At 42.2% G+C, this 20,789-nt stretch overlaps 1 protein-coding gene across 11 annotated transcripts in view; it reads left to right on the plus strand.

Moving 5' to 3' along the window:
• NRG3 (neuregulin 3) overlaps nt 1-20,789 on the plus strand; it is a 938,337-nt gene that overhangs the window by 907,628 nt on the left and 9,920 nt on the right. For 4 of the 11 annotated variants that reach the window (XM_074374319.1, XM_074374315.1, XM_074374316.1 and 1 more), the window contains 3 exons: nt 9,987-10,120; nt 14,520-14,690; nt 20,529-20,600. In XM_074374319.1, the coding sequence (XP_074230420.1) occupies nt 9,987-10,120; nt 14,520-14,690; nt 20,529-20,600 (377 nt within the window). Of the gene's footprint in view, nt 1-9,986; nt 10,121-14,516; nt 14,691-20,528; nt 20,601-20,789 lie in introns of all 11 variants that reach the window. The other 7 variants (XM_045522756.2, XM_045522757.2, XM_010963096.3 and 4 more) reach the window with 5 other exon arrangements.

A 20,789-nucleotide genomic window follows, 5' to 3' on the forward strand; every position in this document is an offset into this window, starting at 1 on the left:
ATAGAGTGTAAGGCAAGAGAAAGGCAAGGAAAGAGGTGTGGGAATTGGGTGCTCAGGTTAGAGTAAAAGTAGGTACACACTCCATAGACAGAGTGCGGGCCGTCCCCGAAGGGGAGGGAGCGAAAAAGGCCACTAGGCTTGTGTTGCCAGGTTTTATGGGCTCAGTAGCTTCACATGCCTACAGGTGGGATCAATCCAACTGCCCGGGGGCAGGGGCTGGGGTTCCCAGGGACTGGGCCTCCGCCCATTCTTTGGCCTTTGGCGGTTAGCCTTGGGGCTGTCATGGCGCCTGCGGGCGTGTTATTGATCACGCTGTTACATTGAGCACATAATGAAGCTCAAGGTCTACGAGAAGTTAAACCTCTTCATCCTCAAGGCCAACTGGGAGGTGACTCTTCCACCATTTTGGTGTTAAATTGCTGTCATTCCTTGAGTGGATGTGCCCGGCCCTCTTCCCTCCTGTCTCACCACCACCTTAACGCAAATGCAGTGACCGAGGGCTTCAGTTTCTTAGCAACTGGACCTGTCAGACACACAAAGCCAAGCTCCAGCTAAAGCAGTAAGGACAGATTTTTAATCAGTGATAATAGGTTGCATTACAGAAGACCCATCCAGTGTGAAAAGAACACAATTTCCATTCGTACAGGGGTGACTCGGGTGTTTTAAAGGGAGACTGGGGGATGGGGAGGAGAAACAGTAGAGGCTTGACAGAGTCAGGGAAGTGAAAAATTACACAAAGTTGGTCAATGTAAATGCCATAAGGCCAACGGGGTCTGTTAACTGGTCATTACTGAGCTTAGCATCCTGTCCTTCTCTGGAGACTGGGAGACAGAGGCCCTCTCCTTCCTAATCATTATGGTCCAGATAAATGGCTTTCAGGTCCTGGAAAGAGACACTCCCCAGTTGTAGGAGATGCGCACGCATCTCAAAGGGACAAAGGAAGATTTAGAATCCTAAACTCCTTTTATTAAATGTTCTAAGAAAGAGAGGTCTGGGGCTTATCCCCAGGCATTGGCTAAAATAAACGGTAAATTCCTTTGAGTTTTTTGGGTTTCCTTTTTGGTGTTTGGCAGGTGCTTTAAGAGGGACAGGGGTCAACCTAGGGGTACAGCCTTGAGCAGTTAGAACTATGATAGAGTTTACTCAAGTCTTTAAGTGTGTGTGTGTGTGGGGGGGTGAGTGGATGAAATCATTTGGGCAGAGAATCTGCAGTTTTTAAAGGTCAGAAATTGAGGCCTCGTCGATTAAAGGGCTCAGAGGAGCCTGTCTGAAGTTTGCTCAAGAAGAGAGTCTTTGTCAGCCGCTAACGCACGTAGCAGGGTTGCAGCCAGAACACACGCACAGTTTGGTATTCCTTTCCGGCGACTGTAGGACCAACAGCATTTTCTTTGCTTTACAATCTCCGCACACTCATTTGGGAGAAGGCATAGTGGTCCACAAAGAGGCCACTTCACAGTTTCCTCCTTCCTTCCCTCCTAGTAGCTATGAATGTTCTTTCCTATTGTTTAATTATTAAAACCATTATTAAAATAAACTCTTTATGCATGGGTTTCCCCCACCCTTCATTTGATTGGAATTATTAGAATTTGGACAGCAAGAAAGAAACGATTAACTGTAGGGGTTGCAACACCTGAAAGACCTTTGTTTACCTCTGATTTTCTTTTCTTTTTCTCTCCCTCTTCCCTCCTCAGCCCACCCCTCCCCAACATTTTGTATGTTGGCACAGGACCGCGGAGGCTTAACCGGACCATTCCCCCAGTGCCCAAGGGAGGATGTGGGACAGTGTCTTTTTCTATTCATCCCATTTTTGGATGAAGAGCGTATAGGGCATTTTGTCTCTGAGCTGTGGTGTGGTGGTCAGCAAGGAAAACGCATTTCAAGGGATCGACATTCTGAAGGGCTACACAGAAATTGGGGGTTCAGGCAGAGAATGGATATGAGAGGAAGGCATTTAAGGATCCTGAAGAAAGTGCAGGGTGCATTGAGGAGACATCTGCACGCCAGCTGTAGCATCCTACACGTTGCCGGCGGGGCTCAAGGGACTCCTTGAACAGACCCCTTTAACAAGACTAGGCTACGATGAACACATTGCTTTCCCAAAGGCACATGCCAGTTTCAGTGCTAGAAAGCAATGTGGGTCACTGCCAGCCTCGTTATCCCTTTGTCAACATTTCTTTGGCTAATTTAATAGGAGAAAATTGTCTTCTTTAATGACATTTCACTATCAGAGAGGGTAGGAGGATCTCTGTCTGTATATTTCTAGTTTGGTTTCCGCTTTGGTGAATTACATGTTGATACCCTCGCTCATGATTTTATTATAAGCATCAAAGAACAATTTGACTGCAATTTTTCACGCCACACGTTATGGGAGAAAATAGTTATAGAGAATATACATCGATAATCCCTTAAAAAAGAAACTGAAATGTTTAAGAACATTTGCTTTCCTACATGCTATGCTTAAGCTATATAAGACGCATACAGGACATCTGAGTGGTTGGAGGCCAAATAGCACACATAGTCTTATGGAAAGTGGTCATTTGTTGTGTGGCCAGGAAATGTCCGCACGCCTATTAAAAATGCAAATACATTAAAGAAAATATGCAAAAGCATTTTTTTCTTTTGTAGGTCTGTATTTTTGTCTCCTTCTGACAAGAGCTGTGAGGAAATACCAATGTCAATAATAGCCAAAAATGATCAATAAAACAGTGATAGTAATAATAATAGCAAATACCATGTACTAGGTACATACAGAGAATCTTGCTAAATACTAGAAATACACAGCCTTATTTAGTCCTAACAACAATGACTTAATTACACCCCCGATGTGCAGAAGAAGAAAATAGGGCTTAGAACTTGAGAAAGTTAACCTCTGTCAGACAGCTAGTCTAAACCCACATCCCTGTAACACAGTGGTTTGCAACAGGGGGCAGTGTTGCCCCAGGGAGCATTTGGCAAAGTCTGGAAACACTTTGGGTGGGAAGTGCACAGGCATCTGTGAGTCAAGGGAGCTGGTAAATACCCTAGGATGCGTGGGAGAGCCCCCTACATCAGGAAAGGATCCTTCCCACATGTCAAGAGTGGTGAGGAGGTCCAGAGGCCAAGGTCAAGATGCAAAATGTGTCCACTAGGAAATTCTGAAGACCTGCCACAGGAGTTCTCTCACCAACCTTCCCACTGCACGCATGATTTCTGCTACCTGGAGGGAGACAGGTCACGCAGGTGCACTGTGATCCTAGGGAGGGAAAATGTCCTCCTCTGCTTACCTTAGCAGGCAAATTCGTCTTTATTTTTATCTTGGAGCCCAGGTTAACTACTTGAAATTCTTAGCAAATTGCAATGTTTAACAAATGAATTGTCTGTGTCTGGCATTCCCTTAAGTTCATTAAACATTCATGGGGAAAGGTTTCACTTTACAGTCATTTAACAAGATGTGAACCACCCAGTCCAGTGAAGCAACATGACACTCCGGAAACACTTGACATCAAGCCTGCAGAACTAGACCTGGCAGTGTCTTCGAAGCATCTAGCCCCTTACTATCATTTGTAAGTGAAGCATTTAGGACTGACCTCATTTCCTGTGTCCTGGGTGAGAGAGAGAGAGAGTTGGGGCTAGAGTTATTCCCTCCAGACCAGTCAAAGGAGAGAAACTTCTCAGCACCCAGTTCAGGGATCATCGGAAACAGAAGTCATCAAAGAGAGATGACCTCTTCTTCTCTCTTAAAATCAAGAGAAAATACACATACGTGAAAAGTAAAGCAATAAAATCATATACTCTTTCCCACAGTTTTTTTCAACAACCATCTTAGGAAAGATAGGTTTGGGAGACAAACATTCAATGAGAAAGACTCGGAAGATAATACTTGAATGCTTGAGGCGAATAGTAAGAACTTAATGACTAACGCAGCCTTGATAATTGGTAGAGAGAGGCATTCATTTATTCTGTGGTGCTTCTTGAACACTTTTTCTATGTGGACACTGCATGATGAGCTTAAAAAATACAAAGAGAAGCGATGGATCCTGACTTTGGGGAGCTCACAGGCTAGTGGTAGAAACAAACATGTTAGCACAAACTTTTTTCATACTGTAGATGCGTTAAGTCAAAGTGCTCTCAGATCATGGAGAAGGGCATCTAAACTCGGCTGGGGAATCCACAAAGGCCGCCCAGAAGTAGGCGATGTTTACACTGAGTCTTGAGAGTGAGTTGAAATTCGTGAAGTACTTTGACAGAGGTTGATCAGACGGGGGTCATTCCTTTGTAGCATGAATCAAAGCTAATTTGGAATAGTTCTAGTCTAAAACCTGATCTCTTCCTTTAAATATCAAATTCCTATTTAAAGATTCCCTATAGGTTCATACGTTCATCTTTTTATTCAAATATGTATATTAAATATCTAGTAAGGACCAGGGATATCATGGTGAGCAAAAGTGACAGTGGTCCTACTTTCAAGGAGCTTACTGAGCCCTGCAGGTGATAGATATTGATCAAAGAATGCCACCAAAATAGTGCTCATTGCTGTTACAGCTTTTAGAAGGCAGGTCTGGGAGATAACCTGACAGTAGGAATAGCTCAGAGCTCTCTGAGCTAAACCTGCGTTTAGTTACCACTGGCTGCAAGGGGCACCCGGCTGAGGAGCGGTGGGGCATGGGGTGGGTGAGGAGTGCTTGCTGTGATGGGTGTCTGGAAAGGGTGTCTCACTCTATTATTTCTCTTCAATGGAAACGTGTTAAAGTTTGACAGACAATTGTTATAGTTCTTCCTGCTCTGGTACAGGGTGCAAACATTCTCAAAACAGCAACACTGGTCAAGTTGTTTTCAATTATTTGTATAAGAGATCTGGATGAAATCACGCCCTAAAACATGTCCTAACTACTCGGTCTCACCATCTCCTGGGCTCAAAAGTCAGACCTGAAATAAAGAACTCTTTGACACAGACATAGGTGAGCTGAGAACAACACCGGGACGAGACCTCTAAAACCTTAAAACCGTTTAAAATTAAACCTCCCTCCTGTTTTTCTTGCCTGGGGTTCCAGACCAGGTGATTATCAGCTGTCAACACTGCTTTCGAACACAGACACGGCTTTTCATTTAACCTCTGGACTCCCGCTGCTTGTAGGGGGCAGAACTGGAAGCAGCACACCTTGCTCTACTTCCAACACGCGCCTGCTTCATCTGACAGGTCTACTGATTTCAGGGCAGCACTCAGTGTGCGAGGAGCAAGGCAGGGGATGGTGCAAACAGCAGTGGACGTCCTCAGCGCCAAAGAGCACCTGTACAAGGAGGGCCTTCAGGGAAGCCACACGGGATGAGCGCTTTCCCGTGAATAACAGTATTGACCAGAGTCTGTGTGGGTGTTTGAAAGGAAATTGGCTGAGCTCTTGCTGAAAGGACCAGTGAATAGTCTGTGCCGTCTCCTTATTCACGATGAAAATGACATTTTGTACATTACACCAGATGAGGTTTTTACCTAAACATGTACAAACACAAAAAGTCAAGATCCGAGTGAGTGCAGGGGAAGAACGTGAAATCAGCCAGCATACTTCATAGTATCATATGGAAACGTCAGTGGGGAGGGCCAGACACGCTGCTGGTCTGAACACTTGAACTTCACCGGGGATTTTATCAGATGGATAAGATAAAATTGTGCTGACCTCAACTCGTCCCAGGGACCAAACTGCATAAATGTTGTTACAATGAATGAACTCATATTGATGCCTTGTTATTAATGCAAATCTGGTTTATTCAGATGTCCTTAGTTTTTACTGACTTGCTTCTTCTGTTCCAAGGTCCCATGCTGGAAACATTACATTTATTGGGCATGTCCCCTTGGTTTGTGACACTTTGTCAGATTTTCCTTATTTTAATGACCCTGATAGTTTTTAGTACTGGTCAAGTGTTTCTCCCTGAAGAATGTCTCAAAATTTCTTGCAGGACAGTGGGGCCGGGGGGAGAGGATATAGCTCAGTGGTAAAGTGCATGCTTAGCATGCACAAGGTCCTGGATTCAATCCCCAGTGCCTCCATTAAAATAAATAAACAGATAAATAAATAAAAACCTAATTACCTCATTTCTGCAGTATCTGAGTCAGGTTCTAGCACTTCCTTAATCTCTTAAGACTTTTTTTGTGTGTGTGTATTTTGTTAGCAGTTGGACACGATATATTAGGTAATTATGAGGTAAATAGATCTTTATTCTAAGGTTTTGTTTAATGTTTGCTGTAGATGTAGATGCCAAGGGCTTTAAAATCTTCTCAATTCTTTTTTTTTTTTCAGCTTCTATTTGTGTCTTTGGGTTTCCCTAATTAGTCCTTTTTTTTTTTTTTTTTTTTTTTAAATGGAGGTACTGGGGATTGAACTCGTACATGCTAAGCAGGTGCTCTACCACTGAGCTGTAACCTCCCCACTCCTTGACCTCCTTCAAGTAGAGTCTGTGTCTTACAACTTTTCAGCTATAATCCACTATTATTATAGTGGAACCCTGTGGATGCGACGTTAAGGGCTGGTGGAGGGGAGCTCATGTACATGATGAGATTCCACTCCCTCTGTGGGCCTGTCTTCCTGGGCTGTGACCGTCACAAACGTTGCTTCACTGTCTTCCCTTCTTACATGAGACAGGAAGGCTTCAGGAAGGTGGAGTCAGGGCAGAGCTCTTCCCTCAGGTGAGCTCAGGCTCTGGGAAAGACTATTTTCACTGAAAAGTAGATCGTTGTCATGGAGAACACTCTGCATGCATTTCAACATGGTCATTTCCCCCTTCTCTTACCGGAGACACAAGATGATTTTTTTTTTCTTTTTCTTTGTTGTGAGAATCTGCTGTGATCCTGGAGGTTAAACTCATGAAAGTGTAAGAACGCTCCCTTAGACAGCAGCCCTCAGATACCTTTACCTTCCCTCTAGTTCACACACAGATTCCAAAACTTATTAAAATGACCACTTAAGTGTTCCTGCCAGTTTATGTTTCTGGCAGATCCTCCTGCGAGCTGATCTTGACTATGATTCTCTGCATTCATATGTCTCTCCAGACTTGAGTCCTGGTTTTGCCCTACAACCTCAATCATCTGATGGATATACGAATAGTCGTTGATTTTCAGTGTGTTCAGCTTTTTTCTTATTATAAGGACAGGAGTGACCATCTCTAAGCTCTTTATTTATTGGAACTGAAAACTCAAATCTATCTCTAAATCCATTTGCGGCAACATGTATGGAATATTGGTTTGAAGGATTGCCAAATTATTGAGTTTTTTAGTGTTCCCATATGTCAACCAACCCTGGATAGGGATACCAGCAATTTAAACCGGCATCTCAGGTTCAATGCAGCCACTGAAATGAAAACAGTTCTCAGCAAGGCTATGAGAGGAAGGAGTAAGATCCAAAATAATAAATTTTGGAAACAGATTTGTGTTAACGGACCAAAATAGCACCATTGAAAGCAACTGTATAACAATAATCTAAGTGTTTGAAAGAAGAGATGTAGAACAGTGTCTACTATGAAAGCTGCAAATAAGCAGAACAAGTAAGAGGCTGATTCTGTTCAAGATTTTTATCCCAGATTTTGAACAAGGCCCTTTAGCTCTCATGATCAAAAGTCTCATTCAAAGCAGAGTCTCTGAACTAACAGTCCAAAACAGTCCAAAACAGTAGGCTTTTGGACATACATTGTTTTAGAAAAATGAATGGGATGTTGATTTTTTTTAATGATTCAGCGATTTCTCTAGGAAATCTGGGTGCTCTGGAGACACTGGGCTTATGTTGCCCACCGAGCGCCCTCTGCAGGAGCAGAGCGGAATAACCCCCTCCAGTTTGCCACAGCTGTCTCTCGTCTCACCTGTGTCTATAGCTGAGCGTTCCAGCCACGCCGAGTCTGTCTTCAAAAGCAGTTTATTAGAAGTTGGGAAGGGGGGACCCTAGTAGGTCTTTTATAGAACCTGGAAGTCAGACAGAAATTCAGGATGTTTGTTACATTTCAACCCCATATTGATTCAATTCACTTTTTCCATGGATGGTTTGTGATAAACAACATTAACTGGTCAACGTTAACTGGTCAACGTTAACTGGTCAACAAAGAGGTACACATGAAGGTTATTTCCATCACTTTTTGGATCTTGTAATTTGGGGTTGTTAAGAACAACTGCCTTTCCCCAGTTACCTCCATATCGTCCTCTTGTTCCATGTCAGTTCACTCTATGTTGCAAGAAGTCTAAATGGCTTCTGTTAAGTCCATTTTGTAGAATTCTTATTCTGATTCAAAATGTGGTCATTACTAACACTATGTGGTTCATTTTGAAAATACTTAAAAAGAAAATGTTGAGTTAGAGATTTTTAACTTAAAGGTTACATAACCTTGACGATTTTCCTACTCTCCAAAGCGCATACCCACTGATACACTTTTTCCCCAAGGATAACATCTAGTTAATACTTTACTCTTTCTTCCATCTGCATCCTGTGTGGTTGCACAGGAAACATACACACACACAAACACATGCAAACACATGCACACAGAAAAATATACCTATTTACATATAAATTACATACAAAATCTATACATACATACACACACAAAGCTAAATATATTTGCAGATACACACATACACACACTTATTTTATATATATATAAATATATATATATATATAAATCTATTTACTGCATTTTCCTTATTTGTACAAGGGGATTCATATTATGCATACTTTTTTATACCTTGATTTCAATGGCTGTAAATATTCATTTGTGGTCATTTCTGTTGTTTCCAAGTGCTTCTCTTTTATGTTTGTTTTCTGCTTTGTTATTAGAAATGATACGAGTGACATACTCTGGTGATTATGTCATTGTGAAGTTTTACAATTTAATGATGGAAATCCCTAGAAGTACTATTCTGGAGCAAAGAGTATGTATATTTAACATTTTGGAACATATTGCCAATTTGTACCCCAACAAATTAGCACCCACTCTGTCTCTTGAATCTTCGCCTTTATTAGATACTCTTATAATTTAATTTTCTCTATTCTGATCCTCATATCTCCTTATAATGAGTGCAGTTATACACCGTCTCATATGTATTTTGCATATCTGTCTTTATTTTTCTGTGACATTCTTGTTCATGTGTTGCACGTGAAATATCCAGACTTCGAAATCTCTCTGGTTTGCTTAGCATTCAAAAAACGTCATTTCTCGGCATAGTCTTTATTGGAGATTCTAGAAGCGAAACCTCCTACCCCTTGCTGCTTGATTGAGTGCCAAGTGTCCAGGGCGTGTTAAACTTGACAAATGCTGCCTGATTGAGTTGCCAGGTGCCAGTTCCCTTGGGGCAAAGTTTTCTTAATATGTCATCACTGTATGGTTTTCTTTGGGCTCCTGTGCTTCGTGTTGTCTCGTGGTCAATGGAGAAACCAAGGGTTAATAACTATGAGGAATAAATTGTTCACACACTTCTCTTCTGCGACGTGGTAATCACCTGGTAACAGGCTGAAAGAGGGGAACAGTGGAGAGTGGTGGGCAGATACTCGAAGTCGAAGTCTTCCGTAATTCTGACGATGTGAAGTTCATTTATTGAATCCCTATTGTTAGTTGTCCAGCTACTAATTCTTCCTGTTTTTTTTTTTTTTTTTGGTAAAATAAGCATTGAATAAAAAATATTTGTGTCAACTTATATGATATTATATATCAACTATACTTCAGTTAAAAAAAAAAAACTCATGATTTTGGCTGTCAGGCATAGCATGCCATAGGTAAAGACTGAAATGAAAAGATCAAAGTGAAGAACCCTGTTGAATGGACCTTATCTGATCACAAAGAGTTTGGGGGGCAAAGGGGAGAGCATACTCAGTGTGTGAGAAATGGGATGAAAATGATATCTTTATCATCCTCCTGATCAGGTGTCCAGTGGAAAAGGTGCTGGTAAGTTCTAGTAACTTTTTGATACCCAGCTGTAGTGTCAGAGGCCCTTCTCTCATAACTTATCCTCCAGCTCATCTCTGTGCATGTGATTTCCACAGTATTCAAAGGCGGAAAGGCATCCTGTGATGGCACTGGAGAAAATGATGGAGTCAAGTTTTACCGGCCCCCAGTCATTCCCAGAGGTCCCTTCTCCCGACAGAGGAAGCCAGACTGTCAGACACCACAGGTACAGGTAGCTAATCATGGTGGGCATGGGCGCAGTGACACTACGTGTGACACCAGACGACACGTGCCAAGGAGCGGCAGCGTTATTCAGGAGAGATGGTTGTTCCTGTTTCTCCTGTAGTCCCTCTTGGAGTGGAAGCTCAAGCAGCTCACAGCAGGTGAACCCAAGATACCAGCAGGCAGCAATGCCCCTATAAGAAGCCCAAAGGAACTATTAACATCACCCACCAAGGCTGCAGACACAGACCGGTGAATGAAACAATAGCATTCTGAAAAACTACTGAAAACGTGATTTTTCCTAGTTTGCTTTATCACCATCTGCAAATTTAATGGCTAATTCTTCCCGAGGCAGTTGACGTGACACTCTCCAGGTCTTCCAACAGGGTTCTCACACAAGGAAAACTTTCCGGGAGGGACAGAGCCTGGCAGATCTTCTCCTCGGGTTTATAAGATCTTTCATCATCAGTGGAGTGGCACTTTTAAATTTTTTTAACGAGCAAACCATAAAAATGGACTCTTTGGGGGAGAAAGCCACAAATAAAGAAATCTCATAAAAGTTATAAATGTCATGGCATTCTGAGGCTGAGCAATCTCTCTGGGGCTTCTGATCACATGTTGCATTTTATACGGAAGGAATCTGAAATTCCAAAGCTGGAAAGCCTGTGCTCAAAAGTGCCAAAGTGTGACTTGCTAGAACAGGCATTATATTTCTGTGCATCCAAAAGTCTGTCCTCAGTCTTGGTGACAGTTATCCAAAGCTGTAAGCTTCCTTTCCTCCATAAAGAGGACAGTATTTTAAAAATTCTTAATTATGAGAGAATATTAAAAACTTTTTAAATGGAAAAGGTAAAAAATAGCAGTTGTTCCCCTCAATGAAAGATAAATGTTGTTGACCCTGGGTTTTCCTATATCCAGGCAACATTTTGAAAACCACCGTGACGGAAGTACGCATTATTCAAAGAAACTACTTTCTCCCGCACCTCTCAGTGAGTCCCCAGGAAAGATTTTCTTGATGCTGGCCACCTTCACTATGAGGTTTTCCATCACTCTGGATAGTAATCCTCGGTACTTGATGGTGATGCTCATTCTTACTCTACAAGAGTAGAGACTGAGATACTAAGGGTTTGCTCAGTTTAAGACAAAAAAAAAAAAACAAAAAACAACAGTTTAAATATTTTCGACACTGGATAAAATACGTTTGGCTAGTGGATAATTAGTTTTGTTATGAACTCCAATTTTTGGTTTATATCAACTGAGACATTTACAAATATTTCCCTGTGAAAAGAGCATTTCAGTTCATTGGACCTAATGGAAGTTCTGAAATTTACAAAAAATTAGTTCAAAATTATCACCCTTTTGGAAGATGGGTATTTTTTTCCGAAACAGTATTTTCCTCTGCTGATTATAACACATATAAAAGTGGTATTCCATCCGGTCAAGTAAAATACTTAAGGATACTATTTAGTAGTATATTATGCCACACATGTTTTAAAGTGGATATAATACAGAATTACAGCTTCTAATGTATTTGAGGTGCAAATATTTGACCTCTACTTTTGTCTATTGCAGTTCTTCCTCCTAAATTTGGCTTCTGCTCTGGGTTTCTAGGAATTGCTCACAGATTAAATAAAGGACGTCTCGAAGAGGCCTCCTTTTATGTTTGGTTCAATGACATTGCAGTATACGTTGGGTCCTGATGGGCAAGGGTTGATTTATAAAGTGCTTTTAGAACTTTGTAAATTATAGTTCATATTATCATAGCTTTTGTTTTGTAGAACATGCAGGAGACTTAAACGTTTCCGTGATTGATAACCTGGTTACTGACTTGTACATCCCGCCCCATAACTTCCTGAATGCCACTGGGTGAGAGCGCTCGAAGGGCTGACTGATCAATAGCCATAGAACTGCTCTTTAAGATGAGTCACTGGGAAATCCCGGTAGGCTTGCTTGTTTGGGCTAGCTATGAATAATTAACTTCTTTTTGTGCACTACAAAGATGACTAATTTGGATAATTCATTTATGAAACAAAGCCATTAATTCAAAGCCATTATTTCTCATGTTTAGTCCAAAAAAAACACCTTCCTTTTTTAAGAAGAAATCTATTATGTCATGTCCCACTTACTGCATTATATTTTGGCAACGTAACTCATTTATAGACAGCAGATAGGTAGGTTTTTGAAGGTGAAGTAAGTCCAGGGTTTTCAGTGATTAGTACAAGCCTGAGTGGTCAGCTGTGGCAGAGGAATCAGGAACTTACTGTGTTGAGCACCTACTATGTGCCAGGCTCCCTGTTAGACACTTTACATACTTTATCTCCTTTAATACCACTATAGCAATCCTATGAAAACACCTAAGCGTGAGGCTAATGCCTTTATCTTGCATCTCTTCCACCCATGTCTAGGCTGTATTTACCCTTTCCTGCCTTGCCCTGTGCACCAAGGGGGCAGCAGGCTCCTTTGTCCTTGGGCTTCTGTTGGTTCATTGTGAGGCACCGGCAAGCGATGGAAGGGCGGGAGACAGTGAGGTCCTAGCATGGCTGTCCCCTCCCTCCCTGCCTGATTGCCTCAGCTAGGTCCCTCTTCCCGGGGCCACAGCACCTGCCAGGTGGTCCTCTTCATACAGCCCACTTCTCTGTTCATTCAGGTAGCTGCTCTTTCCCCTTGTCCCTTCAGTCACAGGGGTGGTAGCAGCTTCCCACTGTTACCAGCCCTGAGGTACAGTAGCATCCTGTATTTTTTTTTTTTTTTTGACTCAAGCACTGAAGACACTTTTGTAAATATCAAAATCTTCCCAAATGACCCAGTTTAGAGTGCTGTCTATTTTCCTCCGGGACTGTGACTGATAGAAGCATCATGCTGCTGGCAACATACAGACCTGAGATACATGCTCTGATGCAGCTAATTCTAGCATCCAAGCCTGAGTACCCTGAGGACTCCACAGTTGCCCCTGGATGGTAAAGACAGAAGCTGGAAGGGAGGAAAGCCAATGAGCCATTATAGAGCTCCTTAAATTTGTTGGCTTAGTGACCTAACTAGAGGTCCCTTGTCATTAGGCATTTTAGGACTCAACACATTAGAAATGTTATGATGAAGAATGAAGTTGTAATAATGTTGCCAGGTGTGATCTGGAGTTTGCAGACACTCAGGAAGTTAATGCTAGGCTTGAGGAATATCAAGCCTTATGAGTCACCTTGCCAAAACCAGGAAGGTGGCTGCCAGCACTCAAATGTCAGATTCTTGAATCACGACCTTAAACAGTATTTGAGACATTTTATTTTGTATTTATTAAGTGGAAATAATAGTAATATTGGTGAAGGGAAAGTTACAGAATGCCAAGTATTATAGTAATATGGGTAAGATTTGTTTGGGGAACTGGCTCCTTTGATAATTTATTGAAATTTTGGAATGATTTTACTCTTCATATGGTTTTATTGATATTTTCAGAGCTAAGTGAGAATGCAACACAAAATTTCTGAGTTTGCTTATTGGTATCTCATGGCATGTCCACACAGGAACAAAGTTCTCCTTACCGTTCACGTGGTACTCCACGTGAATGTGCTAGGTACTCCACCCCGCATGTGAATTCAGTGGGGTGGAGAGAAGCATGGACATGGGGTAGGAAATGTGTCAAATTAGCATCTGACTTCTGTAAAGAGTCTAGTTCTTTGTTGAACATGCTCCAAGTAGGGATCTGACCTAAGGTGCATCCCATTTATGCTTTTTGCCCTTTGATGGCATCTGATAACGTATTTGGGTATTTGGAGGTATGAGTCAAGTGAGATATATGATCAGATGTTTACTAAAAAGAACCTCAAAAGAAAAATCATTTAGGGTCTCAGGATTTCGGAAACTTTTGCGATAGTGAACTGGGGAAAGTAACATATGTATTAAGGAGAGAATGGCACCTCAAATAAGGTTTGTTTATTCTACCACTAATAAAAGTGAATTTTCCCCTGTACATCCCTTCAGGGCTTCTTGTGTTTCGTTCTTGTCAGTGCTTAATAACAAGGCTGTTTTCATTTCTATTAGAGAGACACTACCATAGCTTGGATAACAAGGGAGGCTGGGAATCGGGAGCTGGAGAATTCCTAAAGCGCACCTCTTATCTTCGGCTGCAAAGCGGCCATTATTTTAAGTCCATTGTGCTCCAAACTGGGAAGCCAGAAACACAAGAATTGGAACTTCTCTTTTTCTCAGTCTCTCCAAAGAGAAAATGCAGTCAGCAACTTTTGATGCCCCCTAGCAGATATCTTACAGGCATGGATGGAGCCTGACCTAGAACTTCGAGGATCTTGGTTGGAGGGGTGGGTGGAGGGTGCGGCAAATGCAGTGTTTGAAAATTTTGAGCAGCCACGTGCGAGCTTATTGCTCTGACCATTGTTTGTTGGCTTTCCTCCCCCCAGCAGGAGTCTCTCCTCTTGCTGCAGCCCAGGGCAACGCAGTGGTATGCTCCACAGAAATGCCTTCAGAAGGACACCCCCCTCGCCCCGAAGTAGGCTGGGTGGAATTGTGGGACCAGCGTATCAGCAGCTTGAAGAATCAAGGATCCCAGACCAGGATACGATACCTTGCCAAGGGTAGGTCTTAAAAGCAATGGAATTTAGGGAGGGTGTCATGGATGCTAGAGCTTTAAGCTGAGTTATGTTCCTTGGGGTTTTATTCATAATTTCATCCTTAATTGGCTATTTATGCTTGCTTCCATCTTTGTTTCACAAAAGCTAAACTAACTTTATTATTATTTTTTAACTGACTAGAGTCTTTATTTGTTCATAAGAAGCCACAAGATAAGTCAGGAATTATGACGCTCATGACTTCCATTTGTAGTTAACAGAAAATAATCTATAGGCAGCTTTCCTGATAATAAAAAGCAAAAGCCAGGGTCTGGTAGAAAAACAACAGTTACTGATTATACTTCAATTTTTAAAAATTGGGGCATATTATTATTAATATTATTAATTATTAATATTGTATCAATTACATTGATATAGTCAGTTACAGTGTGTCAGTTTCTGGTGTACAGCATAATGTCCCAGTCATGCATATATATACATATATTCCTTTCCATATTCTTTTTCATTAACGGTTATTACAAGATATTGAATGTAAAAAAAAAAAATCATAGGTTAGCAAACTAGAATTGGCCCTTTCTCTTGAGGACTCTCTTCTATCCATATTCTTATTGCTAATTCTGTCTTGTTATCTGAACAGAGGAAGGTATGAACAGAAAATCACAGTCTAATCACATGCTGAACTTTTAACATGGTATCCTGACCAGTGAATTTCCTGCACAATAGATGCTTCCCTCATCGACTTTGTCCCTGTCTATGTATTAGGCACCCCTAACTACCCTATAGTATATTAAGGAAAAGAAAAAAAAAAACTAACTTTAAAGAATAGATACAGTGGGAATAGATATTAGGGAAATATTAGCTGGGAAGGAAATATAACACTAGGAAGAAAGTTAAGTGTATAGATATCTAGACACTATGTTATTATACAGTTGCTAAAATTACTAGAAACGTTTCTTTCATTAGAAAAAACCCAGAGCTATCTTAGGAGGACTGATGTGCTCCTTCACCCTTATGTTTCGAAAAAAGTACTTAATTCTCTAATCACTATTGTGGACAACACCAGAAACAGTACCTTGTAACATAACATCACATCTGCTCCATCGAGCATTCTTGAACGTGTCTCAGTCAACACTGACAGCATATTGTCAAAGCACAACTAGCTGAACTCAGATCTCCAGCTTCATTCCCGAGGCAGGGATGGAGAGATGGGCTTTGGACTCCGCAGCCGCTGCTCATCCTTGCGGTGCAAAAAGTGTCCCTTCCTCTGAGTGGGCAAGACCCTCGCAGGGCTCAGGGCATGGGGAGTGGACTGTAGAATGAATGTCCACCACCACTCACCTAACTGACAGAAACTGCTCGACCAAACATGGCAGCCTTTACTGAAACTGACCAAAGTTCAAATCTCCCCTTTGCCCCTTGCTCCTTATATGAATTTGAGACAGTTTTATCATCTGAGCTGAAGGTTGCTTGTCTATAAATTGAACAGTAGTGTATCAGCTTTCCTGAGGGCTGTTGGGCAGATTAAAAAGAAATCCTACGTGTCAAGAGCTGGTACCCGATGGAGGGATTATTATGGTATTATTACTGACTTCAAGAGCAGTGCGATCAAGGTTTATTCCAGAAACCCATCCTCTCACTCAAGCCAGGTTCTTGCTGCGTGTAGTTTTTGTCTCTCTGACTGAGCCAGGCCAGACTTCTATTCTGCTTTGGTCTGGGTGATTTGTCCACCCTGTCTGTAGCCCGTGGAAAGCCAAAGCAAGTTCGAAGTCCATCCCAGACTTTTTACCTTTGCTTTTCTTCTGAGCAAGACATATGTATGTCTAACAAAGCTCAGTAACAGATTCCTGTAGGAAGACTAGAAGATAAGAAATAAATAGCCTGTGTCTGGGTTTTGTAATTTTGAAGCAATTCCAAATGGACTGTAAAATATATTTGGTCCAGATCTGGGGTGAGATTTGCACATTCTGTATACAGCTCAGTTGTCCTAAATGTCTAACCCAAGTCAAGAAGCAGTTTGCGTTTCTCTTTGCCTTATATCTGGAAAACGAGGCTCGTATTTAGCCTATAATGAATCATGTTTCATAATGACTTTCTTTTTAAATCACTAATAATGTCCATTACTTAGGGGTGTGTATATATATATATATATATATATATATATATATATATATATATATATATATATATATATATATATCCCCCCAGCGGTGAATGTTAGAGTGAGAATGAGTGAGGTGAAATCAAGTTCAGAGATTTTGTGAGTGGGGAGAGAACCCTGCCCACGCTGTCTTTCTGTCGGTCGGACACTTATGGCCATGGTTACATAGGTACCGGTGTAAGGATGCTCTGAGCCTGCTCCAGGCACAGTCTTGAGCTGTACCTACAGGAATCTTCAGGGTCTCAGAGATTCCCATTGCATGTTCAGGCACTGCTTTGTTTTTGAACTCCTGGGAGACTTACACTTACTGTCTGCATGGTGGTGGTTTGTTTTGGTTCAATCATCACTGGGTTTGGAACATTCTCTCCAGTTGGCTGGCCCACGTGCCCTTTCCTGTGCGTGATACGCACCCAATGTTGATAAGTGAGGACTCGAAGGCTAAGTCACTGCATGCTCAGCACAATGAATCTCAAAGAGCAATCTCCTCGTCAGTCCTCCAGAACAGCTATTTTCCACTCCTGGGGGACTGACCGTCTCTCCAGACTGGAAATGGGATTAGTAATAGAATTTCACAGCTAAAGTCCCTCTTCAAAGCTGGCCCTCGCCTGGAGGGAGAGTGGATGAATCTGCAAGAGCCATCAGTCAGCTGTTGCTTGTTTCTCAAGCATGTGGGTGTTGTCTGCTGGTTAGACTCCAAGTATATGTGATGTCTCTCCTTGGCACTAGCTTCAGCCCAGCTTGAACCCAGCGCCTGACTCAGCGAAGCCTGAGGAAGGAGTCAGGTGGAAAGGAGCTTCTTCAAGAGCTTTCCCCCTGATCAGTGGATTGGTGACAACCATGGTGGTGGCTCACAGAGCTTTGAACTGCGTTATGTCAGGCAAATCAAACAAACGGATTCATATGCTAGACAGAAAGAGATGGGATCACAAAAGTTAGATCGCTACCTGTACAATAGAAGGGATCTGAAATATACTGACTGTCTACCTCACTTAAATAGCAACTTCACCAACTTACATTCAGCTATCTTCAGGAAGTTTATAGAAGAGCACGCTAAAGATAGCAGAGTGGATTCCTTCCATTTAATCAGTTCATTCTAATGCCATACGCACCAAGAACTGATCCTGGAGTCCCCTGGGGAAACACAGATTTCTTCACCTGACCCCTGAATTCCTGGGAATCAAACCAAATGACTGTTGAAATCTTTCATCTTTAAAAGGATGCTTTGACTCACAGAGTGACAGAGGAAATGCACTTGTGGATACTTTGTTGAGGGATCGGAGGAAGCATGGTCCAATGGTCCGAACTGGTATTTTACAGCCAATGAGTGACAAGCCCATGAATCAAATGTGTGAAAGAGTAGTTGGCTCTGAAGGGATGCAGAACTCTGAGTATCTTCTAATCTAGAATCACATCTAGAAATTTAGCTCTCACATAAACTTCTGGAGAGTAGTGTCACCTTCTTCTCAAAGACCAGTGATCAGACACTCACGGCAACTCTAGGAAGGAAGGACAGACCACCAGTGTACGTCTGAGGCGTTATTTCAATTTGTCCTCAGAGCAGCCCCCACAGGTCAGTATTACTACCTGATGGTTTTAATGGATGAGGAGATTAAGGTGAGGCTGCTGTGTGTTTAAGATTCCAGAGCATGTAATGGCACTGGGACTTGAAATCATGCTGCTCCAAAACAAAATCCCATTTTTGGAGGGTTCTCATTGTTGAAAGAGCATCTTCACGGTGCGGCGGCCTTTTAGGTTTCAGTCATCGCCAGCGTGGGACCCACGCCTGGCTTGTGGCATGGCGCACAAGTCCACTGCAGTGCTTTTTTCTCATCTAAGTCCTTCACCCAGCACTTAGACGTATCAGAAGACTGCTCCAAGTTTGGCGCCAATTGCCTTTGATTACTTGTCAGTCATGACATTGCTGACTTGTTGAAGCTTCAGCTGACTAAACCCTCTTAAGATATTTATACCTTTATCCAACATTTTTTTACAAATAATGTTTAGATTCAGGTATTAAGAATTGACACCTATCCCCATGACATTTCAACCTGTTAGAGTCTACCCACTTGTACACTTTGATGATATCCATGTGAAACACGATCTTGTCCTCATTCTATTTCTTGGCTCTGTGCCACTGGTGACTCTGATAGCAGACATTCTCCATCTCCACGCACGTGAATGGTGCTAAGGAAAGAACACAAAAGCCTGAAATGTGCCCCCTTCCTTCTTGTTGAAATGGATTCAGTGATCAGAACCTTCAGGTTCAGATTTTCAGTCATACAGCACTATAGAGAAAGGACTAAGATTCCCCAAGGGAATTCCCTTGTACGTGGCTACACAATTTGCACAGGTAAAGATGATACATCCTCCCGAAAGGCTGAGGTGCACCTTGAGATGCCCACTCATTCCTGGCTTTGATAGTAATAATTAAAATAAGACAACATGGGTTTAACGTCTTCCTCTGCTGCTTACCAAGGGTATAATTTGGGGCAAGTCATTTGGGTACCCCTTAGTCCAGTTTATTCATCCATCATGTGGTGATAATAATAATAAAAAAAAACCACACAGTGTTTTTTTTTTTTTTTAAATCAATGAGGTCATTAGGGGTGAAAGTGCGTTTTGAAAGCTCAGTGAAAATGTGAGCTCTTGTTATTATGTGAACTGGGATATAAAGGGAGTGCTTACCCTGAAGATCTGTTCATGTAGTCATGGGTCCATTGCATCACAATTTATTGATTACCAGCTCTGTCCTAGGCGCAGTAAGAGAGGGTGGTGCTACAAAGACACCTCCATTTGTTTTCTCATCTTTTCTCACTGTCTGGCGGGAAGACAGACCTCTAAATTGCTCCCATCATGCATTTACAATAAAGGCTTTTATTCAGTATGCAACACATGTCATCGCAATTATTCTTTTCGTGTATAAACATGAATTTTATTTCCATTATAATGTAAGACACAGGGAATGAGATTTATGATATAGAGGAGGAGTATGTTTAGATTATGCTTAAATTTTAACATGTAAGGTTAAAAGTAAGGAAATATTACTGAGAAACAGAACAAATATTATTGTTCAAGTCCCCAGACTACATTTCTGTGAATCTATGATATCCCTGCCTGATATCCCTTGAAAGTGCCAGGAAGGTAGTGGAAAATCCACTAGGTCTGGGCAGGCAAGGATGGGGCCAGCCAGATTCTGGCATATTCAGACGACTTGGAATGACACGCTGGCATTCACGACAGGCCATCGCCATGCACCCATGAACTACCTCACTTGGCTCCAGAAACCACGTGAGGAAAGTTACTAGGTTGGTAGAGGCCCTGTGGCGCTCACTTCCTGTTCGTCCTTGGGCAGATGGAGGAAATGCACGTGTCTCATTCTCATGTTCTTAGGCTCAGCAAACCAGCAGTGAGGCAGCGCCTACAGAGCACAGGGCCGTAGGAAACTGGGTTCGGTCCCCCTAGAGTAAGGCTAAAGCAGAGGGACTCAGAACTGTAGTCCCCGGATGCTTAATATTGGGCTTCCCGACGGCCTCCGCCCAGGGTGGCCACAAGGAGTCTACTGGACTGAAGCAGGGCTGAGAGGGTGGTCAGGTGGATGGAGTGGAGTGATGCCTTATGGGTTTCCTGTTTGTCACGACGGAAAGGCCACACTTACCTGCTCAATCCCCATTTACTTTGTATTCTAGGATAGAGGTCAGGAGGACTACACCCCACCTGCCTATACAGCTGTGGTGTGTTGAAAGATCCGTGGACTTAAAGTAAGAAGATCTGGGTTTGAGTCTCAGTCTGTCACTTACTTTCTGTGTGACCTTGGGCAAGTCACTTCACCTATCTGAGCTTCAGTTTACTTCTCTGTTTAACTGGGAACATAGTATCCGTCTCATGGGGTTGCTGTGAGAATTCAGTGAGATGGTGCATGTGGAAAGGGCTTTGTTGACTGAGTATTG

The sequence above is a fragment of the Camelus bactrianus genome, chromosome 11 (assembly GCF_048773025.1).
Source record: "Camelus bactrianus isolate YW-2024 breed Bactrian camel chromosome 11, ASM4877302v1, whole genome shotgun sequence".
Classification (NCBI taxonomy): Eukaryota; Metazoa; Chordata; class Mammalia; order Artiodactyla; family Camelidae; genus Camelus; species Camelus bactrianus.